We start from the raw sequence: 27,522 nt of genomic DNA, 5'->3' as shown, positions 1-27,522 counted from the left end.
CAAATTATATTCTGACACATAAAGGGTTAAAGTGGGACTGGGTACAGTACCGCCCACTCTGTGATGTTGCACAACACATGACCCACAGCTGGAGCTCAGTGTAGTCTTGGAAGAGCTGCGTGTAGAAACAAGCATGGAGACTGTGCCTAGCTTAGACCATTTATTGTATATTTGTACATATTTCTTGGAATGAATATGGTCTTACAGTTAAGCTACTTAAAAGACTGGAACAATTTAATTAAGAGCTACTGAATCCTAACCAATCTGTGACAGTATTCCAAATCCCACCCCCCTCCCTCCTCCACCCCCACCCCCTGGTCTGTTCCAGCTCTCAATTCTCCCCTTTGGTCAGAGTCAAGTTTATGTTTGGTCTGGAATCAGATGCAGTAACAGTAAGAGAATCAGCTTCATGTTTTCTCATTGTTCTCTCTTTCTCGGTGTATCTCACTCAATTCATTCTTCATTCTGAATTTCAGTCCGGGAGGTTACATGCAAAGACTTTGAACAAGTTTGTGGAGAATGCTTTAAACCGACCAAACTGGGATCTGAGGATCTTCTTTGCAGCTCTCGAATGAAAATGCATTGTTGTGTGACAATCTGAAAGATCCATTGAGGGATCACCAACAGCCCGAGCTCTCCATATTCTCACTGAATGAAACCTTTGTTCCTGGAAAACAGGCTGTGTTTGATTGCATCACTCTCCTCACCCTTTACCCTGTATTACTGCGGTCTGAATAATGGGCTGTGATCAGAAATAAAACTTACTGCATTGATCACTGCTTCATATCCCTGTATTGTTTCTCCTTTGGATCAGGGTGTCTCTGGACAAGGTGCCTGGTGGGGAATGAGGCTCGGAACAGATGTAGGAATTCCAGAAAATGGAAAGGGAGATAAGTGCAGGGAAACACAGGAAGTTCAGAATACCACATTTGGAAATGAACAGAGATCAGACAGGAGATCCACAGGGCCCAATGTTATCATCATGTTGTGCCGGTTTTCGGGCGTTAAAACTTGGTAAAGTCGGGTGTGAGGCAAGTAGTGTGATCCGCGCCTGCCTCCACGCTGGTTCCCCTTTTACCAAGCGCTGAAAAGGGTCACCGTCGGGACCACACCCAGGAGGAGTGCGATGTCAATTTAAATGCATTTGCATTCATTTAAATTGACTAAATGGGCTGCATGCTCAAACTTACCGGCACTTCCCCCTTTACCACCACATTCGCCTGTCCAGATTTGGCGCAAAACGGACATGGTCCACAAAGGTCCGATTCAGGCGCTCCAGCTTCTGAAGAGGAAAGTTCCAAGCGTCTGGCGGCTCTCTGGCTCAGATCAGTCGGGGGGAGGGATGTGGGTCAGATGGCTCCACTCAGATCGGTGGGGGAAGGCCGGGGGGGGTGGGGGGGGAACAGGGGGTGGTGGGGGGAGAGGGGGCAGAGGGGGGTCTGCTGCCACTCTGCCTCTGCTCAGTGAGGGGGAAGGGGGATCCACTGTCACTCTGCATGTGATTGGTGGGGGGGGGAAGAGGATCCATTGCCACTCTGCATGTGATCGGTGGGGGAGAATGGGGGGTCCACTGGTGATTGTTGGGGGGAGGGGATTAGGGGGTCCACTGCCACTCTGCGTGTGATTGGTCGGGGGGGGGGGTGGAATCGGGTCTGGGTAGCAGCGGGTGGGGGGATAAGGGAGTCAGTAATGTTTTCGGGGTGGGGCAATGCCTGGGGGCCAGGGGGAGGCATTATCCGGCCAGGGAGTGATGTGGCAGGGGGGCATTTTTCTATCTTTTTTTTAACTGCACAATTTGGTGGTGCTGATCGGAGCTGCAGGGTTTCGGGTGCATTAATCCCCGCCCACAGGCTTCTGCAGCACGATTCAGATTCGCTGATATTTTTTCAGGCACAGTGCGTATGGAGGCACCTGAGAACGGGTCTAAAAGTCAGATCAGAAACACTCCCAGTTTCAAGTCCGCCCAGCACTTAGAATCAAAATGGTAAAATAGGGCCCACAGTGTCAGCACTCTGGCCATTCCTACACCAGGGTATCTCACAAATATCGGGGTATGGAGAAGGAGCTGAGGGTTTGGAAGTGGTTGAAGGTTACGGAAAAATTGATTCCGGAGTTGGGGAGTTGATTCAGGAGATGAGGAAGAGTTTCAGAGGAAGGGTAAAAGGTTCAGCAGGTGGACAATGATTTCATGGCAGAGCAATGACTTCACTGGCTAATGAAATGGTTCGGGGGCTTAGGAAGTAATTCAGGGGGTGATGCAGGGCATTCAGAGCGTGAGGAAAGGGTTCAGTGGTGGGGAGTTTTTCAGTACGAGGGGATGGGTTAACTTATGTGAGGAAAGTCTCCATTGGGTGGGATATGTTTCAGTGTTTTGGGAAGGGTTTTGGTGGATGGAGAATGGGTATAGGGTGGTGGGGGTTGGGGTGGGGTGTAATGTCCTAACTATGTGAGCGGTTGTGGGTTTTAAACAAAATGAAATGCTGTGCTTTGCACATGTAGATTCAAACTAACACACAAAGGTTTTATTGAAAGAGAGGTTCTCTGCACTGCACAATATACAAACTGAAAGTAAAACAGCAATCTGAAACTCCCGAAGGAAATCACCATCACATCATGTGATCAGCTCTTCAAACAACCTGCAACCCTTTTAAATATATAACATTCTCCCCCCTTTTGTGGTCATGATGATAAAATACTCTGATTTTATATATAAGATAACTAATACTCTCAACATGGTGGTATGCATCATTAATCACTATACACAGTAAAATAAGAAAGTTGATCAGTAGGACATCTATTCCTTTTTGGTTGTATATGATGCTCTGGAATTTGGCTGTCCTTGACCCTAGAAGTATGATTTGGAATTTCAGTGGGCACTTCTTCTCTTGGAACTTATTCTGTATCATCCTTGGTATAGTAGCATAGAAACAATTTAGATACAACTAATGGCGAAGTGAGAGCAAAACAAAGTCATTTCAACAAGGAGATTGAGTTTTTTTCCGAGTTTACAGGCGGCACGGTGACACAATGGTTAGCACTGCTGCCTCACAGCGCCAGGGACTAGGGTTCGATTCCCAGCTTGGGTCACAATCTCCCCATGTCTGCGCGGGTTTCCTCCGGGTGCTCTGGTTTCCACCCACAATCCAAAGATGTGCGGGTTAGGTGGATTGGCCATGCTAAATTATCCCTTACTATCAGGGGGGCTAACAAGGGTAAAAACATAGGGTTATGGGGATAGGGTCTGGGTGGGATTGTGGTCGATGCAGACTCAATGGGCTGAATGGTCTTCTTCTGCACTGTAGGGATTCTATGAAGTTTTCTACAGTATTATTCACAACACGAGGGACTAAAGAAGTTGAAACTTCTGGAGATGATTCTGAGAAATAACTTTGAAATGATAACAATTGGTCAACACGCCATTGCCAAACTAGTTAATCTTTGGTTTGAACCATGTAAGAAATTAAACCTACTTTTGCTGAAACTTTGGCTGGTTCCCATTTCTCAATGGTGGTATAAATATGGACTAAAACGTGAACTCTTTGTTGAATTGAGTGTTGTTTTGCTCTCATTTCTCTTCTAGCAACTGGAGATTGTTGTTGATGCTCTACCATCTCTCAGGTTTTTGGAAGTAATAGTAAATCAAGCATAGTTCTCAACTTTCATTTAAGAGTAATAATGCAGGTGAACTTTAGGTAGTCACATGAGTAGTGTTTCTATTAGATGACCAAAAGCTATTCTCACAATGTGGTAATGAACCTTGCTCTTTTGAACCATTTAAAGATTTTTTCAGGATTGTACAAGTCTTTCAGCTGATCCATTGGTTGATGTTAAATGTGCACATTTTATATGTTGAATACTATTTACTTTGAGATAATTCTCAAACTCTTATGAAGTAAACTGTGAATCATTATTGCTAACAATCTGGTCCAGTTGAAAAAATCCTGTAAAAATTTCATCAAGTGTTTTCAATGGTTTGGTCAGATGTCGTAGATTTCATGATAACAAGTTCTGGCCATTTTGAATGTGCATCAATGAAGATTAAAACTATGTCACCCTCAAACAGACCAGCAAAATCTATATGCAATTGTTGCCATGGCATTTTAGGCCACTCCCAAAGATGTAAGGGAGACAACAGTGGCATATTTCTTATTTGTGAACAGGATTGACACTGTCCCACTTTTTCAATTTAAGCATCCAGACTCAGCCAACAAAAATAACTACGTACTTATTCTGTCATCCGGACTATACCAGGAAATCCTTCATGTAGTTGTTCAAGAATCTTCCACACAGACGAGGAGGACTGACCACTGCCTGGAATCCTATCCTTCTCTAATAGGAACCCTCCCCTTCTAAAACTACACAGAGATTTGTCTTACTTGGGCTTCCTGACACTTCAATTTTAATCCTGTTGTTGCTTCTCCCCAACCTTCTCATATTTGAAGTGTGAGGATGCTTTTTTTTTACTTTAGGAGGTTTTCTACCTCTCAATGTTTACAATGAAACAAATTCCTGACTCATCCCCAATTTTCTTTTTGTATAATATGCTAACTATTTTAGCGGTTGTGAGTTTTAAACAAAAAGAAAAGCTGTGGTTTGCACACGTAGAATCAAGCTCACACATAACAGGTTTTATTGAAAGAGAAGTTCTTGGCACTGCACAGGGTACAAACTAAAGGAATTATGGCAAGTTGTGCAAACACCTCAATGATATCACTATCAGGTCATGTGAGCAACTTTTACAGCAACCTGCAACCCTTTTAAATATATAACGGGGAGGGGGTGCTGCAGACAGATGTTTCTTTCATAGGGAAAGGGTTTATAATGTCACAAAAGAATTAATTGAATGCCATGATGTTTAGAGGGGAGGGGAGTTGGAGTGGTGAAATGGACCAGTGGGTTGGGAAAGGAATCCACGGAGAGGAAGTGTTTTAGTGGGTAGGGGGAGGGTGTCAGAGTCAGTATGGGGATCAGGAGGTGAGAAAATGGGAGTCAGGGGTAGGGAAGGGGATCAGAGACTGGGAAAGAGTTTTATTGGGCGGGGAAGAGTTTCAATTGGTGGGAAAGGGCTTAGAGGGTGGGGAAGGAGAACAGAGGGTGGTAACGAGTTTCAGTGGATGGGGAAGGAGAGCAGATGCGGGGGTAAGGAGGTTAGAGAGTGGGGAAGGGGATCAGGGGTTGGGGAAGGGATCAGGGGGTTGGGGAGGGGATTACAGAATGGGGAAGGAGATGAGGGATGGGAAGGTGATGAGGGGGTGGGCAGAAAGGGATCAGCAGGTGGGATTAGGGGATGGAGTAAGGATCAGGTGATGGAAAAGAGGCTCTGGGGATGGGGAAAGGTGAAATGAAGACCTGTCTCAAATCTGACCTTTTGGAACAAAATCTCTTCCATTTCAAGTTAATGATTAAAATCCAACCAGGATCTCAGTTGGAAACAATGCCAGTTGGATGAATAGTAATCTTACTGGGAAGGAGAGATTTAATCTCTCTCCAGCTCTCTTTCCCTCAGTCTCTCTCCATGTCTTCCACTTCAGGAACACAGACACAAAAACAGTACTGACACCTGCAGCTCCAACTAGTTTCCACTTTAAATCAAATCAAACTTTCAGGTTGCCAGTTTACATAGGGAAAAGCATTCTGTGCAGAGCCTTGAGACATAGTGCCTTAGAGACTGAACCAAAATATTATAAGATATTGGCAGCAGTGGCTGAGTTAGCAGTCTCATGATTGAGTCAGAAAGTTGTGTGTTCAAGTCTGACTCCAGAGACTTGTGTACTGAGGCTAACAGGACTAACAGGATAGATGCAGAAAGGTAGTTCCTGATGGTGGGGGTGTCCAGACCAGGGGTCACAGTCTGAGAATACAGGATAGACCATTTAGGAAAAATGTCTTCAACCAGAGAGTGGTCAGCCTGTGGAATTTGCTAGCTCAGAAAGTAGTTGAGACCAAAACATTGTTTGTTTTCAAGGAGCAGTTAGATATAACACGCGGGGTGAAGGGGATTAAAGGATATTGGGGGAAGGCAGGATCAGGCTGTTGAGTTGGATGATCAGACATGATCATAATGAATGGCAGGAGCAGGCCGAAAGGGTCGAATGGCCTCCCTCTGCTCCTAATCTCTATGTTTTTAACACTCCAGCGCAGTACTGAGGGTGTGTTGCACTGTCAGAAATACCATCTTTCAGATGATTTAAACCTGTCTGCTTTCTCAGGTGAATGTAAAAGATTCCATGATATCCCAAAAATAATTTACTCCCCTTGCTCTCTCTCCTCCACGTATCTATTTCCTCTCTCTGTTTCTCTCACTATACACTTTACCTACATCTGCGCTCTCTTCCTGTCACCACTATGCCTCCATTCTGTTTCAATCTCCCACTTCTCTGGCTTATTTTTTTTCATAGAATTCATAGAAACCCTACAGTGCAGAAAGAGGCCATTTGGCCCATCAAGTCTGCACCGACCACAATTCCACCCAGGCCCTATCCCCATATTCACCCGCTAATTCCTCTAACCTGCGCATCTCAGGACACTATGGGGCAATTTTAGCATGGCCAATCAACCTAACCCGCACATCTTTGGACTGTGGGAGGAAACCGGAGCACCCGGAGGAAACCCACGCAGACACGAGGAGAATGTGCAAACTCCACACAGACAGTAACCCGAGCCGGGAATCGAACCCAGGTCCCTGGAGCTGTGAAGCAGCAGTGCTAATCACTGTGCCTTCTTTTTACAGAGTCAGGGAGGGGAGAGGCCATGGAAGGATTTGAAAAAAGCTCAAAAACCTCACTAAAACTAACACTGAGCTTTCCTGGGAAGAGTGGGTTATTCCTCGAGTTTTATTCTCAGAGCCAGTTAGAACTGTGCCTAAACAATAGAACTCTCATGAATTATTGAAAGCAGAATGGTTAATCAGCAGTACTGATTGAAGACAATCCCTTAACATGTCCATTCCAGCTGACACCAGGGACTTTACCACCTTTCACAGCTTCAGGAACCCAGACACAATGACAACACTGACACCTGCAGCTCCAACTAGTTACCACTTTATATCAAATCAAACTTTCAGGCTGCCAATTTACAGGGGGAAAGTATTCTGTACACAGTCTCAGGACTTAACCCTTTAGAAACTGCATCTAATGCAAAATAAATATTATAAGTAATTGTCAGCCGTGGCTTAGTTAGCATTTTCATCTCTGAGTCAGAAGGTTTAGTGTTCAAGTCTCACTCCAGAGACTTGAGCACTGAGATTGGCTCTCCAGTGTAGAATTAACCCTGATGTCCTGGTCAATATGGATCCTGCAGTCAACATCACCAAAACAGATTATCTGGTTAATATCACATTTTTGTTTGTGGGAATTTGCTGTGCGCTAATTGACTGTCATGTTTACTACATTACAAGTGCTTCAGAACAATGAATTGGTTGTAAAGTTTTCAGACACTTGAGTTCATAAAATTTCTACAGAATGATTTTAGTTTGTTTAATGTTACACTTTCTGTGAACTGGAAATTATAAACTCATTGATAGAGAAAGTTTACCAGCCCACAGTTACATTGACCAATATGTTGTGTACAGTACTGCAGCTTCCTCAGTCTTTCAGTGAGTGGAAACACATCATGGATGGTTTGGAAAGGCTGGGCTTGTTTTCCCTAGAGTTTGAAGAACAAGGGCTGAGCTTGATTGAAGTCTCTGAATTATATTGACAAATTTGAAGTTGAAGGAATGCTTCCTCTTGTGGGAGAGCCCAGAACAGGGGGCACTGATTTAAAATTAGGGGTAACGCTTACAGGACAGACATGTTTTTTTTCTCTCTCTCTGCGACTTTGGAACTCTCTGCCTCAGAAAGTGGTTGAAGTGAATCACTGAATATTTTTATGGCAGCTAGATTCTTGCTATCTGTTTTTACAATTGGATATCAGACATTTTTGGACCTACTGTGCTCAAAAACACCCAGGATTAAACCCAGCAGCTCCACTTCCATTACTACTGCAGCTCAAACTGATACAAACTTACACCAGAAAACAAGCATCAACTTCCACATCCAACAGCTACCCTCGTGTAAACCAGCCTGTGACTAGACAAGGTCCTGTAAGCAACAGCTGCAAAATGTAAAGTAAAACTCCCTTCTTACTGTACTGAGGGAGTACAGCAAAGGTTTACCAGGCTGATTCCTGGGATGGCACATCTGTCATATGAGGAAAGACTAAGTTGGTTAGGATTGTATTCATTTGGAGTTTAGAAGAGTGACAGGGGATCTTATAGAAACTTATAAAATTCTAACAGGGTTAGACAGTGTAGTTTCAGAAAGAATGTTCCTGATGGTGGGGGAGTCCAGAATTAGGGGTCACAGTTTGAGGATAAGGGGAAAACCCTTTAGAACTGAGGTGAGGAAAAATTTCTTCAACCAGAGAATGGTGACTCTGGAATTCATTACCACAGAAAGTAGTTGAGGCCAAAATATTTTGTGATTTCAAGAAGTTAGATATAGCTGTTGGTGCAAAAGGCATATGGGGGGAAGGCAAGATCAGGATATTGAATTTGATGATTAGTCATGATCAGAATTAATGGCAGAGCGGGCTCAAAGGGCCGAATGGCCTCCTCCTGCTTCTAGTTTCTATGCTTCAATATAGCTAAACACTGTGGATGCTGATAATTGAAATAAAAATATGAAATACTGGAATACGCAGCAGGTCAGGCAGCATAGGTCACATATCCCAGTTCATCAACCAACCAGCCAACCTCCCATCCATTGACTCAGTCTATGCTTCCTGCTGCCTCGGAAAAGCAGCCAGAATAATCAAGGACCCCATGCACCCTGGACATATTCTTTTCCACCTTTTATCAGGAAAAAGATACAAAAGTCTGGGATCACGCACCAACTGACTCAAGAACAGCTTCTTCCCTGCTGCCATCAGACTTTTGAATGGACCTACCTTATATTAAGTTGATCTTTCTCAACACCCTAGCTATGACTGTAACAATATATTTTGCACACTCTTCTTTCCCTCTCCCCTATGTACTCTATGAACATATGCTTTGTCTGTAAAGTGCGCAAAAAACAATATACTTTTCACTGTATACCAATACGTGTGAAAATAATAAATCAGATCAAATCAGCAGATATGGAGCGAGGGAAAGTTAACATTGAAAGTGCTTGATCTTCCCTCAGCCTGCAATAAAACACTTGCTGGCAAACGATGACTAATGGTGGCTGTGGTGCCCACAATCCCCCGCGCCCCAGACACCGCTCTGTCATTGTCACGCGCTGAAAGTGCGCATGCTCCCCAGATGGCTCCAATTCGGCCTCTGAGGATGTGCTCGGCCCCGCCCAGCTTCCTCGATCCGCACCCAGTGCGCATGCCCCCTGCTGACGGCTGGTCCACTCAATGGGCCTACTTGCGCCTGCGAATTGTGGCCCCTCGAATTACTATGGAGTATATTCACCCACGCTATGTAGTCTGGGTAGGACCGCCCTCCATTACCCCTGTCGACAGTCATTCAAGAAACAACTGTCTGCTGCAATGGAAGATCATTATTCTGGATGAATGAATTAAAAAAGGATCAAATCGTCTCTTCCTCAAACCTGTTTCTCTATCTTGTGATTAAAGTGATACAACCCCACCCTCTGCTGGTGGTTCGGCGCCACTATACAAGCGAATGGAAAAATCATCAAAAAATCATCAATAAGAGAGACGGCAGCGCCACATAGCACCAATCAATGACAAATAACAAGGAAAAATAGTTAGTTTTAAAAGTCATAGCGTCGCCCTTTTCTAAATCTGCTGCCACTTCAACAGGTCAATTATTTCCCTAGTATTCCAGTGCATGATTGAATGTTCCTCTAGAGAATAGGCTGCAGTGATACAGAGCCTCTCTCGCTTGTTTACTCTGTCTCTCTTCACACAGACCCGCTGACTATGTGCAACATTTTTGTTTTAATGTCACTCTCATAGTTCGGGGCACTTTCCTTTTCCTTCCAGAAGTGTGACTGAGCTTTGCAAAGAGGATGCAGAGTTGGGAGGCAGCATGGATAATATTGTAGTTTCAGTGGACCAGGCATGACGATTGAGTATAGACAGACTGGTGGGAAATTCATAAAATCATAGAATCATACAGTGCAGAAGAGGCCCATCGAGTCTGCACCGACACATTAGAAACACCTGAACTCCCACCTAATCCCATCTGCCAGCACATGGCCCATAGCCCTGAATGTTATGATGTGCTAAGTGCTCATTCAGATACTTTTTAGAGGATGTGAGGCAACCTGCCTTTACCACCCTTCCTGGCAGCGCATTCCAGACTGTCACCACCCTCTGGGTAAAAAAGCTTTTCCTCACATTCCCCCCCTCACCTCAAACTTACGTCTCTTGTGACTGACCCTTCAACTAAGAGAAACAGCTGCTCCTTATCCACTCTGTCCATGTCTCTCATAATCTTGTACACCTCCATCAGGTCATCCCTCAGTCTTCTCTGCTCCAATGAAAACAACCCAAGCCTACGCAACCTCTCTTCATAACTTAAATGTTCCATCCCAGGTAGCATCCTGGTGAATCTCCTCTGCACCCTCTCCAATTACAATCACATCCTTCCAATAATGTGGCGACCAGTACTGCACACAATCCTCTAGCTGTGACCTCATCAAAATTCTATACAACTCCAACGTGACTTCCCTGCTTTTGTAATCTATGCTTCGATTGATAAAGGCAAATGTCCCATTTGTCTTTTTCACCAGCCTACTAACATGTCCTTCCGCTTTCAGAGATCTGTGGACAAACATGCCAAGGTCCCTTTGTTCCACAGAACTTCCCAGTGTCCTACCATTCATTGAGTACTTTCTTGTCAAATTACTCCTTCCAAAGTGTATCACCTCACACTTTTCAGGGTTAAATTCCATCTGCTACTTATCTGTCCATTTGATGATTCTGTCTATATCTTCTTGTAACCCAAGACACTCCGCCTCACTGTTAACCATCCGGCCAATCTTTGTGTCATCTGCAAACTTGCTAATCCTACTCCCGACACAGTCATCAATGACATTTATATAAATGACGAATAATAGGGGGTCCAACACAGATCCCTGTGTTACACCACTGGACACTGGCTTCCAGTCACTAAAGCAGCCGTCTGTCATCCCCTTCCGTCTCCTGCAACGGAGCCAATTTTGAATCCACTTTATCAAATTACCTTGTATCCCATGTGAATTTAACTTCTTTACAAGTCTCCCATGTAGGAGCGTGTCAAAGGCTTTGCTGAAATCCATATAAGCTACATTGACTGCACTACCTTCATCTACACACCTGGTCACTTCCTCAAAAATTCAATCAAATTAGGCATGACCACCTCCCCCCCCCCCCCCCCCCCCCTCTGATGAAGCCATGCTGACTATCCCTGATCAAGCTTTGCCTCTCCATATGGAGATAGATGCTTTCCTTCAGATGTTTTTCTAATAGTTTCCCTACCACTGATGTGAAACTCACTGGTCTGTAGTCCCCTTGTTTATCTCTATAGCCCTTCTTAAATAGTGGAACTACATTAGCTGTTCTCCAGTTGTCGGCACCTTCACCGTGGCCAGATAGGAATTGAAAATTTGGGTCACAGCCCCTGCAATATCCTCCCTTGTCTCCCACAGCAGCCTAGGTCACAATTCATCTGGATCTGGAGATTTATCCGCTTTTAAGGCTGCCAACAACTCTAATATCTTGCTCTTCCTTATGTCAATTTGCTCAAGAACTTCACAGTCTCTCTCTCCCTGAATTCCATACCATCATTCTCATTCTCTTGGGCAAAGACTGATGTGAAGTATTCATTCAACACTCTACCAATATCCTCTGGCTCCACCCACAGTTTGCCCCCTTGGTCACTAATGGCCCTACTCATTCCATGGTTATCCTCTTCCCATTGACATACTTATAGAATATCTTGGGATTTTCCCTACTTTTACCAGCCAGAGCTTTCTCATATTCCCTTTTTGCATTGCGTTCTTAAGCTGCACCCTTCATTTTCTACATCTCACTAATGCCTCCACTGATCTGGTCTCCTTGTACTTTTGCAAAGCCTTTCTCTTCCTTCTCATTGTATCCTCAATATCTTTGGTCAACCATGGTTCTCTGAGCTTGTTATTCCTATCTACCTATGACCCTAAAGGAGGGCTTGCACCCTCCCCATTTCCTTTTTGAATCCCCCCCCCCCCCCACCACCTTCCCCCCCACTCCCGGCACTGCTCTTCTGTAGATTTTCCTATTAGTAGCTGTTCCCAGTCTACCTTGGCCAGATCCTGTCTTATTTTACTAAAATCCACTTTCCTCAATCCAAAACCTTTTTTTGAAGCTTATCTATTTCCTTGCCCATAACAAGCGTAAATTGTTGTGATTTCTATTGTTAAAATGCTTTCCCACCTCCACCTCAACCTCCTGTCCAGCTTCATTCCCCAGAATCAGGTCCAGCACAGCTCCCTCCCTTGTCAGACACTCCACATATTGTTTGAAAAGATTCTCCTGTATAAATTTCAAGAAATCTACTCCATCTAAGCCCTTAACATTATATATATCCCAGTTAATGTTGGGAAAGTTGAAATCACCTAACAACCCTCTTGTTATTGTTTTTAAATACCACCACAACTTGAGCACATATTTGCTCCTCAATATCCCTCTGATTATCTGGGGGTCTATAATAATCACCTAACAATATGGCTGCCCCTATTTTATTCCTAAGCTCTACACAAAGCTTCATTTGATGCCAAGATATCATCTCTCCTTACCACAGTAACTGACTCTTTAACTCATAATGCAATGCCTCTTCCTCTTTTACCTCCTCCTCTGTCTCACCTGAAGATTCTATATCCTGGAATGTTGAGTTGCCAATCATGTCCTTCCTTCAACCATATCTCTGTGATGGCTAATATATCACACTTCCACGAGTCAATCATTGCCCTCAACTCATCTGTTTTACCTGCAGTATTCCTGGCATTAAAATCTCCCACTCACCTGACGAAGGAGCAGCACTCCAAAAGCTACTGGCGTTTGCTACCAAATAAACCTGTTGGACTTTAACCTGGTGTTGTTAGACTCCTTACTCCATTAAAATGGAGGCCATCCAGCCTGGCCTTACTCCCTTGAAACTTAATACAGCTGCATTCCCTCTGACTTGTTTGTTTTGTTGTATGATTCTGTGCCCATATTCTGCTAATGGTCTGTGTCCCCTCCCGCTGCCAAATTAGTTTAAACTCCTCCCAACAACACTAGCAAAATATTCTGCAAGGATGTTAGTCCCATTCTGGTTCAGATGTAAACTTTCCCACTTGTACAGATCCCACCTTCCTCAGAAATGGTCCTAGTGATCCAGGAATCTAAAACCCTTCCTCCTGCACCAACTCTTAAGCCACGCTTTCATCTGCACTATCCTCTAATTTCTGTGCTTGCTAGCACACAGCACTGTGAGTAATCCCAAGATTACAACCCGAGAGGTCTTGCTTTTTAGTCCACTGCCTAACTCCCTGAATTCATGATGCAAGACCCCATCCCTCTTTCTATCTATGTTATTGGCACCAACATATACCATGACATATGCCTTATCACCCTCCCCCTTCAGAATGCCTCATTTTCCTCTTTCTTGTCCTCAATCTGGGCCATCCACTTGTTCAGTTATATCTGGACCCTAGTACCATGGAGGCAACATACCATTGATGGCCACAGCAGCGCCTACCTGTACCCCTGACTATAGAATCCCCTATTACTATTGCCCTGCCTCTCCCCGCATCCCCCCCCCCCCCCCACCTCCCCACCTCCTGTACACACAGGCTGCCCACCTCCTGTACACACAGGTTGCTTCTGGTGCCAGAAGCTTGGCTCTGTCTGAATTCCCTGGTTGAACCAGCTTGGAACCAGCCTCCAATGGAATACCGATTTGCAAGCAAGACTTGAGGGGACTCCTGAACTACCTGCCTATATCACTTGGACTGCCTGGTGTTCACCCATTCCTTTCCTTCCTCAAGTCTCTTCAGCTGCAGTGTGACCACCTTCCTAAATGTGCTATCCACTGGTTCATTAACTAGCTTTTTCGTATGGCTGAGTGCCCTTGAAGAAAAGCTATTGCATGACAAAAAAATCCCTTAACACAACCAGTATTTAAAATTATGAATTCTTATTTTTGAATTGTAAATCAGAGGAGAGCGTGAATGCCAATTCCCCCACTACCACAAATTCTGCAGTCAAGTATCCAGCATTTAGGATATCACAGGTATCAGCACACACAGAGTGCAATGGGATAGCCTCATTCTTGAGGATCAACCCTTTTTTCAATTTGTATTTCCCTTTTCTTAATGTGTCTCCAATCGTAAACTTTCTCCAAAAATCAAAATCAAATAGAATCCAATTCATGCTCCCCACAAGAAGGACAAACAAGATCCAAACTGACAAGATAAGGCAGTACACCTGATCTTGGGCTTGATCTGATGTTTGACTTAACCAAAGGCCGAGAAGATCAACTTACTTTTTCTCAAAAAATATACTTTATTCATATAAAATCTGAAAAACACATTGAAAACATTTCAAACAGTAAGGTATAATGATACTTAAATTTTCTTTAAAGATTAAGATGTAGAATCATAGAATCATAGAATTCCTACTGTGCAGGAGGAGGCCATTCGGCCCATCGAGTCTGCAACGACAACAATCCCACCCAGGCCTTATTCCCACAACTCCATGTATTTATCCTGATAATCCTCCTGACACTAAGGGTAAATTTAGCAATGTACTCTGAAGTGCTCCAGTTCAATAATAAGAATATTACTTATATTTCAATATTTCCATTGCGGGGAATACAATTCCTTTCCAAACTATTAATGATTAATTCAATAAAGTTACATGCAGTTAAAATTAAACACATAGTCCAAGGGGTTTTACCCAATTACCAGCCACTCAGTGTACATTGACTCAAAGGCCTTTCCCCATTGGCAGCAGCTGCCCCAAGCTTGAGTGCATCCGTCAGCACTTGGTCCTGGACTTCGGAATGTGCCAGTCTGCAACATCCGGTCGAGGCCAATTCTTTGCAATCTAAGATCAATAAGTTTTTGGCCGACCAGAGAGGATCTTTCACTGAGTTCATGATCTTCCAGCAGTAGTTGATGTTTGTCTCGGTGTGTGACACTGGGAACAGCCCATTGAGCACAGAAACTGTGTCACAGAGCTGTCCGGGATGAACCTCAACAAATGCCACTGCATCCCACTCCAGGCACATTCCCCAAGGAGGTGTGTGACCATCTCTTCATGCTGCGCATCCCACCCCTCCCACTCTGCAGCCACTTCAAGGGCATCTTGTGATGGCTCAGAGACTTCGGGCATGAATGAAGGACCTGACAGGGAGTTCCCTTCTCACCACCAGCCAAGCTAGATCTTGGTGCTTGTTTGAAAGTTCTGGTGATGAGGCATTCTGCCAAATGCCTCTGACAGTTTGCTCAGGGAACCAACTCAGGCATTCCCTTGGCAGCATGGTGGCACAGTGGTTAGAACTGCTACCTCACAGCGCCAGGGACCCAGGTTCAATTCCGGCCTTGGGCCACTGTCTGTGTGAAGTTTGCACATTTACCCCGTGCCTGCGTGGGTTTCCTCCGGGTGCTCCGGTTTCCTCCCACAGTCCAAAGATGTGCGGGTTAGGTTGATTTGCTATGCTAAATTGACCCTAGTGTCAGGGGATTAGTAGGGTAAATATGTGGGATTACAGGAAAAGGGCCTGGGTGGGATTGTGGTCAGTGCAGACTCAATAGGCCGAATGGCCTTCTTCTGCACTGTAGGGATTCTATGATCCACCATCTCCTTTTCCCTCAGGGCCTGGAGGACATTACATGCAGACCACTGCTTGATCCACTTGTGGTCAAGGGTGTTTTTCTGAATAAACTTTCCACGAGGAACAGGTGATATGGTATGCTCCAAGTACAAAGGCTGCATTGATTTTTTGTGACTACCATTCTTATTTGCATATTACTCTTAAAAGGAATTGAATCGCCCTCCTGGAAAGCTCCCTGCAATATTGATATTGTAAGAAGTTTAACAACACCAGGTTAAAGTCCAACAGGTTTATTTGGTAGCAAAAGCCACACAAGCTTTCGGAGCTCTAAGCCCCTTCTTCAGGTGAGTGGGAATTCTGTTCACAAACAGAGCATATAAAGACACAGACTCAATTTACATGAATAATGGTTGGAATGCGAATACTTACAACTAATCAAGTCTTTAAGAAACAAAACAATGTGAGTGGAGAGAGCATCAAGACAGGCTAAAAAGATGTGTATTGTCTCCAATGAGATCAAGCCTTGGAGGAGGAGCTATGCCTACTTCAAGCAGCTTGGATCGTGTAGATCAAGCCCAAGACAGGAGGTGAGAGCCCTGTCTTGTCAGCTTGGATCAGGAATATCTCAACTTGTTGAGAGTGAATTGGACTTAATTTGATTGAATTGCGCAGTGAGAAGCGGCAGTATGGAATCAGTTTGGGGGGGGGGGGGCGGGGAGAGAGAGAGAGCCAGCCCGCGGTGCCTGATGGGAGTTGTAGTTCTGCCGCGCGCAGCGGCGGTTGTGTCCCAGCGTTCGGGAGTTGGAATGTGAGGAAGCGCGAGCCCGAGCGGCTGAATCGAATTGAAAAGCAGAGATTGACCCTTGGTAGGAACCAGAGCGATGGCGGTGGGAAGATTCACCATTGCAGGAGATTCTCTGTATACAACTGAAGAGGAAAAAGTCACACAAATCACAGCAGTTCCACTGACGGACAACACAGAAGAGTTGCAGGAGGATAGTGTGGTTGGCCATGTCAAAGGCTGCAGAGAGGTTGCTTCTCTCTCCACAGATGTTTCCTGACCTGAGGATTTCCAGTATTTTCTGAATATCAGATTTCCAGCATTCACAGGATTTTGCCCCAGTGGATTCCAAGAGCTGGCTGTGTGCACTTTAGGGAAGCATAGACTGTAGGCTGATTTGACAGATTTTGAAAATAACAACAGTTTGTCTTCATGACTAAAACGAACATAGAATCACACAGTGCAGAAGAGGCCTTTTGGCCAATTGAGTCTGTGGTGGCATGTGAGAAATACCTGACCTCCCACCTAATTCCATTTACCAGCATTTGGCCCATAGCTTTGAGTATTTAACCAAAAGAGAAAATGCTGGAAAATTTCAGCAGATCTGGCAGCATCTGTAAGGAGAGCTTAAGAAAAGAGCTGATGATTCGACTCCAGATGACCCTTTGTCAAAGCTAAAAGGCATAGAAAGTGGGAGATACCTATACTGCAGGGTGAGGGAATGAAAGATGAGTCATAGCCATAAAAATAAGGGGAAAGGCTGCTAATGACAGTCCATCGAGAGAATAGAAGGTGTGAATGGCCCATGGCAGAGAAGCTGAAATCAGAAGGTAAACTGTGACAGATGAAGATGTGGGGGGAGTGAGGTAAAATGGAGAAAAAGGGGAAGAAAAAGGTAAGGAAAGGGGGAAAGAGTGGGGGAAAAGAAAAATAAAGAAAGAAATACAGAAGTAAAAGGTAGAGAACAGTTAAAAACTAAATTAAATGAAAACAAAGAGGTCGAGGTGGAGTCGCACTCATCATATGAAGTTGTTGAATTCGATGTTGAGACCGGTTGTAATGTGCCTAGTCGGAAGGTGAGATGCTGTTCCTCCAGTTTGCACTGAGCTTCATTGGAACTTTGCAGTAGGCCAAGGACAGACACGTGGGCATGGGAGCTGGATCGTATGTTAAAATGGCAAGCAACTGGAAGGTCAGGGTCCTGATTGCACACAAACCGGAGGTACTCAGCAAAGCGATCACCCAGTCTATGTTTGGTCTCTCGGGTATAGAGGAGAACCCCATTGGGAGCAGCGAATGCAATAGAAGAAATTGAAAGAGTTGCAAGTGAAACGCTGCTTAACCTGGAATGAGTGTTTTGGACCTTGGATGGTAAGCATGGGAGAGGTAAAGGGGCAGGTGTTGCACCTTCTGCCATTGCATAAGAAGGTGCCATGGGTGACGGGAGAGGTGTGGGTATAGTGGAGGAGTGGACTAGGTTATCCCGGAGGGAACGGTCTCTGCGGATTGCTGACAGAGGGGGTGAAGGGAAGATGTGTTTGGTGGCGGCATCACACTGGAGTTGGCGAAAATGGCAGAGGATTATGCTTTGCAGCGGAGGTTGGTAGGGTGAAATGTGAGAACATCCTTGTTCTGGGAGGGAGGGGAGGGGATGAGGGTCGTGGCACGGAAGATGGACTGCACCCTGTTGAGGGCCTTGTCGACAACTGTGGGTGGGAAACCACGGTTGAGGAAGAAGGAGCGCATATTCGAAGCACTCTTAAATATTAGGATGTGCCAAGTTATGAACAAACTAAAAGGAATATATTTGTCAATATGTGAGATCTCAGACAGCAGAAAAACACTGCCAGAAACCAATGGAATGAAATAAACATTGCAGAGTATTTGCAACACAGAATCAGGAAGGTGGTGTATGTGCACAATGATATCATTGACACATGTGCAGAGGGTACTGGCAGGCTGGGCGCAGCGGAGTGCCATCATTGGATTTCTGTGCAATCGAAGACCTGTGCACGTATGCAGGCGGGTATCAGTAACCATCTTGCATTGGCAAGAGCCACAGTGAGAGAAAATATGTTGGGAGAAAGCTCATGTGGAGCATGAGCATAGTAGAAAGCAGATGGGCTGAATGGTCTATTTCTGTGCTTAAAAAAATACTGGAACTATTCAGGTCAGGTAATAGCCCGTCTCCTCCCTCTCTCATGTGTTTCCCTCTTCTGCACATGTGCTGACTCCTCCTGCTGCACATCATTGCTGACTTGGATGCTGTGGGTCTTTCTCTTCTGATCTGCTGTCAAACACATCCCAGGCTCCACATCCCACACTGATGATGTCAGTTTGAAAGCCTCCGAGGATGAAGAATGTTATTCCCACACTAGAAATCTCTGTCAAACATTTACCAGGGGAACTGAGACAGCAGCTGCAATAAGTGAGGTTTTATTCAGATGGGACAATGACAAGTTTAAATCTCCACCTGATCTGCTGCTCAAAGTCTCCTCTGTTTCACCGGTCAGTTTCCCAAGCTTCGGGAAACTCATGTTACTCCAGAAATATTTGGATTGGCTGTGAGAGACGTCAATCAGAGAGCCCACCCACTCTACCCATTCTCTCCTCTTCCACAGCTGCTTCACTTCCTGTAGGGACTGAAAACCAAGTGAGGAGATGGTGAGTGAAGGAGCAGAATTTATAATTATTACATTGCATAATATCCACACTAATGTTCAGGCAGTCTGACTATCCTGTGGGGAATCAGGTGTGGAAATGCCCCTTATGCTGTGTGAGAAGATCCAGCTGAGAGACCTGTTTACTCGGTGCTTTGTGCTGAGCTGTTTGACTGAAGCAAATTCAACCTGTGAGAAAGGGCCTGGAAGTTGGAATATTCATACCATGGTGGTGGAGTACACTGGAAGTTGGGCCAGGTGACCCTGGAATGGCTGAGGAGGCAGACTGGGTGAAAGGCCTGCCTTGGAGAACCGGCATTGTATCGAAGTTTAAAAATTGAATAACATAAAACAGCTGCCATCCCTCACAGTGCCCACATCCCATCCATGCCAACCAATGCCACCTCCTCTCCCCAGCCACATGGCTCCTCATAACCTCCATGTCATCTTATGCCCTCTGACCATGACTACCCCATGCTTTCCATGCCAACTTATGTATCCAACCACTTCCATAGCTACTCATACCCTCCATGCCAACCTCTGTCCCCCATCCAAGCCACATGGCTCTTTATAGCTTCTATCCCAACTTTGTGCTCATTTCAATCAGCCCACACCACCCCCCAATCCATTGTTTTAACCACCCATACCAGCTCACCTCGTATCCAGAATGGGCACAGCTCAGTAACCAGACAGAAGTTAAATAAAACGAAATTTCAATTGTCTGTTGCAGACTTAATTTTTTAAACCATTTGTTTATTTTAAAAATTAGCATATTTACATTTCTTATCACAAACATATCATTCAAATGCATAATCCAATCTAAAAAACAAGCATTGTAATTCATAGTCCCAATTCAACTGAACATAACTCCTTGGAGCAGTCAATCAAAATGATATGGCAGGTACCCTACTGTGATAATAGATGGTTGTCAAATGTGTCTTGCAATACTAATCCATTCAATCCCTGAGGTTTATGTCAACAGACAGAGTGAAAGGCAATAATTTAACATTCAGTTTATTCAGAGTTAAAGGCAGGAGGTTTAAATGCCTGGATATCTTGATAGCTCCCTTTAACAGTTCTTCTTGACACTTCTGACAATTGTTTTTAACTGTTCATTGAGCTCTCAGTTCCAATGAGTTTATGCACTTTTCATTAATCTCAAAGAGCAGCTCATCTCCCACAAAGGTGTCTGGAGACCATATCTTCTACAAAAGGTAACACTGTGTCCAAACAAATCCACAGAGTTTAGACCTACTTCTACTGGGTGTCTGAAACCTGCACAAGTCAGGTTTCAGACCCCTCTCACCCAAAACTACATGGAGGTGAGGCAACTGCTTTTGTGAAATGTGCAAATCACGACCCAGCCCATTTCTGTTTGGGAAAGGGGGTGTGGGGGGAAGAGAGAGAGTGGTGGTAGGATTCTCAGATTCAGGTCTCTTCCGCCATTGTCCTCAGAAGAGAGAGGCTCTCTGTGATGGCAAAAATCTGGACATAAAAATAGCCCTCATGATGGAAAGGTAATGGGATCAGGAGGGAAATACCCTGATCTCTTCTGTGTCTCCCACATCCCCATGAGGTCATCTCTCCTGTATCAGAGGCATGTCCAGCAGCAGATGTCTCTGCACTGGGCTGCTGCTGGCCAGAAGGTGAAGGGACTACAATCTGAGACAGAATCTGCCTCATTTCATTCAAAGTTTCATTGCTTCTTTGTAGAAGCTGACAAAGAACCTCATTCTGCTGCTGAAGAATCTCATTGTTTATTTGTAGATTCTGGCTAACATCCATTTTAAATTCAGTCAAGGTTGTTGAAGCAAGTTAGAAGTGGCCTGATAACTCTCTGTACTTTGAATCTATTCCTCATATGAGCACGTAAAAAGCTTCAGATCATTTTCTTCACCAGCACCATGGGCCTGATGTTGTCCGTGTACTCGTGGAGACGGTGAGCTTCTGCTCCCAAAGCTGCAGGTTCTTCACCTCTGGAAAGTTCTGAGTGCCCTCCCTTCACGGCAGCCAGAGCATCACAAGCCTCCTCCTTCACACAAACCACAATATTTAACTTTAACTCATCAACACTACCCAGACATCTTACCCTCCTGACAATCCTTTCCCTCCTCCACTGCAGCTGCCATGCCACATTGCTGTGAGGTATTCACCTCCATCCCTTCCTCATCAACCCTTTCAGGGATCTCAGACGCTGCTGCCAACTCTCCTCCATCACCCTCTGATGTGTCGGTGGACACCTGTGTATCTGTCAGAGGAGGAAAATCAAAATGATCTTTTGTCACGTAAATTAACTCTCTTTCTGATGGTTTAAACACTCAACTACTGACATCACCTTTATTCATCCCCATATCTGATCTATCATTGGTTATCGTGGGGTTGGAGAGGCCAAACAGCTTCCTCGTGAACTCCTCCTGTTCCGTCAGCTCCTTGATGTAGGGAACCTGCCCTCCAGTCAATGAGCTCTCCTGGGTGTTATGGACCAGCTTTACCTAAAGGAAGAAATGAAAATTTAAATGGAATCATGGTTCAGACTTTGCTGTGCTGACTTGTGACACATTTTCCGAGTGCTGGAGAAAGCTTTCCGCCTGCACCCAGGGGGACCTCTGATTAGAGATCAATCCTATGACAAAGTCAGAGACATCTTCCAGACACTTACATTTTACAACAGCTCATAAAATTAGTAAAAACAATCTTATAATCTTTGTATTTTCAACCCAAAAACTATGATTTAATGTTTCAAAAATTATATATTTTTAATATTTAGATATTGCACTCTTGTTCATCGTAAAGAAACTTGTTCAGAAGGAGCAGCTGCTATACATATTGATGTCTTTTTGGTGATGTTTGGAGATCTAGTCAAAGGTTAAATTGACCTTTTTGAAACAATTGGGCTGATGGTGGGAGAGGTTGGAGACAGACACTGCTGAGACAGACAGTGCTTTGGAAGGACAGCTCCCCGTGTGAGCACTGGAGGGTAAACAACAGACAACTCTCAGTATAAGGGAAGCAGGTGAGTCGGTTTGTGAATGTGCTGGTGTCTCTGGAGGTCTGATAACGGTGAGAATGTTTTTTTGCTCACCTCACATATGATGGTTTCTCACCAGTGTGCAGAGAGCTGATTAGTCAGAGAATGATTTGTTACATACCATACATGTGAATCTGTCAGTGTGCGGAAGCCAATGAGCCCAATAATAATTTGTCACATACCTTGCATAGGAAGGGTTTCTCCCCTGTGTGAATCCTCTGGTGTGATAGAAGGTTGCCTTGTCGGTTGAAAGTTGTCTTGCAAGCATCACATCTGAAAGCTTTCTCCCCTGTGTGAAGACGTTTGTGTTTATTGAGGCTTGATGACTGTGTGAATGATTTGTCACACACCTCACACGTGAAGGGTTTCTCCCCTGTGTGAACACATTGGTGTTTATGGAGGCTGGATGACTGTGTGAATGATTTGTCACACACCTCACACGTGAAGGGTTTCTCCCCTGTGTGAATCCTCTGATGTGATAGAAGGCTGGCTTTTCGGCTGAAAGCCATCTTACACACATCACAGCTGAATGGTTTCTCCCCTGTGTGAAGGCATTTGCGTTCATTGAGGCTTGACGACAATGAGAATGATTTGTCACACACCTCACACGTGAATGTTTTCTCTCCTGTGTGAACACGCTGGTGTAATAGAAGATTGTCATTTTGGCTGAAAGTCATCTTATAAACATCACATCTGAAAGCTTTCTCCCCTGTGTGAAGACGTTTGTGTTTATTGAGGCTGGATGACTGTGTGAATGATTTGTCACACACCTCGCATGTGAAGGGTTTCTCACCTGTGTGAACACGCTGGTGTTTATGAAGGTTCGATGACATCGAGAATGATTTGTCGCACACCTTACACTTGAAGGGTTTCTCCCCTGTGTGAATTCTCTGATGTAATAGAAGGCTGTATTTTCGGATAAAAGTCATCTGACAAACATCACAGCTGAAGGGTTTCTCCCCTGTGTGAAGACGTTTGTGTTCACTGAGGCTTGATGAATGTGTGAATGATTTTTCACACACCTCACACGTGAATGTTTTCTCCCCTGTATGAATCCTCTGGTGCAATAGAAGGTTGTCATTTCGGCTAAAAGTCATCTTACAAACATTACACCTGAAAGGTTTCTCCCCTGTGTGAAGACGTTTGTGTTTATTGAGGCTTGATGACCATGTGAATGATTTGTCACACACCTCACACGTGAAGGGTTTCTCACCTGTGTGAACTTGCTGGTGTTGACGGAGGGTTGATAATTGTGAGAAGGACTTCTCACAAACATCACACCGGAATGGTTTCTCCCCCGTGTGAATCATCTGGTGTCTCAGGAGCATTGAAGACGTCACAAAACCTTTATCACAAACCTCACACTTGAATCGTTTTGCTTCCATGTGGCTGCCCTTGTTGTAACAGTAGTTGCGACAAATGCACCTCAGACCTCATACTTGAACAGTCTCTCACCTGTAGGAATGAGACAGTGATTCATGAGGTTCGATGATTAAAGCTCTCTCTACGCTTAAAGTCTACTCACGCTTCTTCCCAGCCTTACCCTAACCAAACAGCAAAAGTTGAACCTTTGGTAAGGTTGGTTCTGATGGAAGGTTTCACACTACTGACCAATTTAAGATCTGATGATATATCAAAGCTCCCCTGACCTGACAGATTTCCAGATGACTGTCCAACCTTCTTTGTGTTGAGCAATGCTGTGAAGGGACTGGATGTCTTCCCACAGTTGTGCAATTGTTCACTGGGTGATGGTCAGGATCTATCTGCGGTGTCTATCCTCTCTCTATTCTCTGGTGTAGTACAGTGCAATCCTTCTGTAAAACAGGAAAAGGAAACATGATTTCCTACAACTCCCTCTCCTCCTGTGCTGAAGTGGCTGAACTCCTCAGTTAGAGACTGCTCCACAGTGAGTGCCAGTCTGCTGAGATGCTTCAATACAGTCAAAGATAGGTTAGAGCCATTTTAAAATTGTCTTTACAAATGGTTTTATTTATTTATCACAAGTAGACTTACATTAACACTGCAATGAAGTTACTGTGAAAATCCCCTAGTTGCCACACTCCGGTGCCAGTTCGGATACATTGAGGGAGAATTTAGTATGGCCAATGCACCTAACCAGCATGTCTTTCGGACTGTGGGAGGAAACTGGAGCACCCTGAGGAAACCCACGGAGACACGGGGAGAACATGCAAACTCCACACAGACGGTGACCCATGCTTTGAATCGAACCCGGGTCCCTGGCACTGTGAGGCAGTAGTGCTAACCATTGTGCCACCGTGCCATGGTGAAAAGGCATTCAAAAGTTGTCTACATAGATCAAGTTGCACTCCGAGGTGCTTCAGTTTATTTTTGGCCTCCAGATGAAATGGAAAATGGCTCGGGTGATTGTACATTTCAAAATTTTTTTTACTCCCTTCTTAAAGTTACAAAGCCAATGCTCAGAGTGGACTGGGCAGACCCAAATCCATTCCTTGCTTGCTCCAAAAGCCAAATTCAAAATCTAATTGAATCCAATTCATGGTCCCCACAAGAAAGACAAACAAGATCCAAACTGACAAGATAAGACATTGCATAAGGCATTATAATATTCACTATACATTGTGAGTCATTCTACCCGAGGAGGTTCTGCATTAGGATTAGTGTTTGTTGGAGGCAGTGATGGATTGCCTTTCAGGGTGAGGATTTGAAGCTGTTGTCCATCTCTCTTGGATTGATCACTTATTTGAAAGTGTGGAATTGGTAGAATTTCATTGACACTCTCCCTATATTCTGCCTCTATTAGTTAGCTGGTAAGTTTCTAAAATTTAGTCATGATCAATAAACTTTGATACTATTTACTGATGTGGATCTGAGTCAATGTTTAATAGTTACATCTCTGTCAAACTCAAAAACAGTTTGAAAGGGGAATTTGGGTTCCAGTATGTGGTTGTACATATCTAAATTAAAACAAGTGTAAACTATCAAAATACCCCTTGTAAAACTCATAATAGTATGAACATTCATACAAACATTTGAATTAGGAGGAGGAGTAGGCCACTTGGCCCCCTCGAGCCTCCCGCAACATTCAATAAGATCATGGCTGATCTGATCATAGAATCCCTACAATACAGAAGGAGGTCATTTGGCCCATCAAGTATGCACCAATTCACTGAAAGAGCATCTCACGCAGGTCCTATCCCGATAACCCTGCAATACAATTGCAGGGTTATAACCTATTGTATTTACCCCACTAATCCCCATAACCTACACATCTTGGGAGCAATTTAGCATGGCCAATCAACGTAACCTGCACATCTTTGGAGTGTGGGAGGAAACCCACACAGACACAGGGAGAGCAGGCAAACACCATGCAGACAGTCACCCAAGGCCGGAATTGAACCGGTGTCCCTGGTGCTGTGAGGCAGCAGTGCTAACCACTGTGTCACCATGCTGCCCAGTAGAAACGATAGCAACTTCAACCCCACATTCTTGCCTACACTTTATAACTTTTCACCCTCCCCATCAATAACCAATCTACCTCGGTCTTAAAAATGAGACTCTGCTTTCACTGCCTCTTGAAGAAGAGAATTCCAAAGTTCCAGGTGAATTGTTTCTCCCTGTTGTGAATGCTTTAGGGTACACAGAGCCTCGATGATGCTGAGAAAGGTTTGTCTCACGCCTCACACCAGTGTGAATCCTCTGATGGAGCAAGAATCTTGATGAGTCACAGACTGATTTATCACACACGTTAGACTTGAACAATTTCTCTCCTGTGTGAGTGTAGTGGTGTGTGCAGAGTTCGATGAGTCAGAGACTGTTTATCACACACTGTACACTTGAACAGTTTCTCTCCCGTGTGGAGCTCCCCTGACTCGACTGATTTCCAGATGATAGTTTCACTGCCCAACCTTCTCTGTGTTGAGCAATGCTGTGAAGAGACTGGATGACTTCCCACTGATATTCCTTGAGTGATGGTCAGGAACTATCTGCGGTGTCTATCCTCTTTGCAATTCTCTGGTGTAATACGATGCAATCCTTGTGTAAAACAGGAAAGGGAAACTTGATTTCCTCCAACTCTCCTTCTTTGTTGAAGGGGCATAACTCCTCAGTTAGAGACTGTTTCATAGAAACCCTACAGTGCAGAAACAGGCCATTCGGCCCATTGAGTCTGCACCGACCACAATCCCACCCAGGTCCTACCCCCATATCCCTACACATTTACCCGCTAATCCCTCTAACCTGCACATCTCAGGACACTAAGGGGCAATTTTTAGCATGGCCAATCAACCTAACCTGCACATCTTTGGACTGTGGGAGGAAACCGGAGCACCCGGAGGAAACCCATGCAGACACGAGGAGAATGTGCAAACTCCACACAGACAATGACCCAAGCCGGGAATCGAACCCAGGTCCCTGGAGCTGTGAAGCAGCAGCGCTAACCACTGTGCTACCGTGCCGCCCAGTGAATTTTACAGTGAGTGTCAGTGTGCTGTTCTCCTGTGTGGGGATCAGATACAAATCCTTTCTTGTTCCTCATTTAACTGTCACACACCCTCTGTTTCCAGCAGGGACAGTGGATAGTGACCAGTAGCAGACAACATGGTTACTTGCTTTCCTCCACCCCACACCCCATCTTCCCAGGCGCTGTGAGGGCAATGAAAAAGACGGTCAGGCTGAGTGTAAAATGGGCTATTAATTCACTATGAGTTCAAGTCATACTGTTGGAGACCAGCTTTACCATTGTACTTGATATAAATACTCAGGAGAAATGTTAATTCAATGGAGATTTTGAAATTTCTCCCTGGTTTTCCAGAAATATTTGAAGAAAACACACTGGGCAAGAAGTGCTGGAAGGTAAGGAAAATATTGCTGCAATGCAGCTCATTGAAGGGTTCTGGTTTGTCATAGAATCCCTACAATGCAGAAGGAGGCCCACTGAGTCTGCACTGACCACAATCCCACCCAGGCCCCATTCCCATAACCCCACATATTTACGCTGCTAATCCCCCTGACACTAGGGTCAATTTAGCATGGCCAATCAACCTAACCCACACATCTTTGGTGGAAACCAGAGCAGTGACGGGGAGAACGTGCAAAACTCCACACAGTGACCTGAGGCCGGAATTGAACCAGGGTCCCAGGTGTTCTGAGGCAGCAGTGCTAACCACTATGCCGTCCTGTGAAATTACACTCACTCAGACTGCATATTCCAAATTCAGCTCTCAGACACAGCACGGGGCAAAACTATCAAATCCAAGCCCAGGCTTTTGGAAAAGGTCAAGGCCTTTAGGTAAAATCT

The 27,522-nt window shown here is 44.7% G+C and overlaps 4 protein-coding genes across 4 annotated transcripts in view; 3 read left to right on the top strand and 1 right to left on the bottom strand.

Moving 5' to 3' along the window:
• Nucleotides 1-27,522, top strand: part of LOC144497015 (uncharacterized) — a 507,438-nt gene that overhangs the window by 211,854 nt on the left and 268,062 nt on the right. The gene's annotated exons all lie outside the window — the stretch shown is intronic.
• Nucleotides 1-27,522, top strand: part of LOC144497025 (uncharacterized) — a 335,427-nt gene that overhangs the window by 57,979 nt on the left and 249,926 nt on the right. The gene's annotated exons all lie outside the window — the stretch shown is intronic.
• The window catches only part of LOC144497040 (uncharacterized), a 74,288-nt gene that overhangs the window by 25,058 nt on the left and 21,708 nt on the right, over nucleotides 1-27,522 (top strand). The window lies entirely within an intron of this gene.
• Nucleotides 1-27,522, bottom strand: part of LOC144497556 (uncharacterized) — a 60,931-nt gene that overhangs the window by 33,223 nt on the left and 186 nt on the right. The window contains exons 2-4 of the mRNA XM_078218980.1: nucleotides 22,427-24,058; nucleotides 21,552-21,708; nucleotides 21,293-21,464 (exon numbers count right to left, since the gene is read on the bottom strand). Coding sequence (XP_078075106.1) covers nucleotides 21,293-21,464; nucleotides 21,552-21,708; nucleotides 22,427-23,629 — 1,532 coding nt within the window. The 5' untranslated portion in view covers nucleotides 23,630-24,058. The remainder of the gene's footprint in view (nucleotides 1-21,292; nucleotides 21,465-21,551; nucleotides 21,709-22,426; nucleotides 24,059-27,522) is intronic.

The sequence above is a fragment of the Mustelus asterias genome, chromosome 8 (assembly GCF_964213995.1).
Source record: "Mustelus asterias chromosome 8, sMusAst1.hap1.1, whole genome shotgun sequence".
Lineage (NCBI taxonomy): Eukaryota > Metazoa > Chordata > Chondrichthyes > Carcharhiniformes > Triakidae > Mustelus > Mustelus asterias.
Note: the sequence above shows the minus strand (reverse complement) of the source record. Positions and strands in the feature narration are given on the sequence as shown.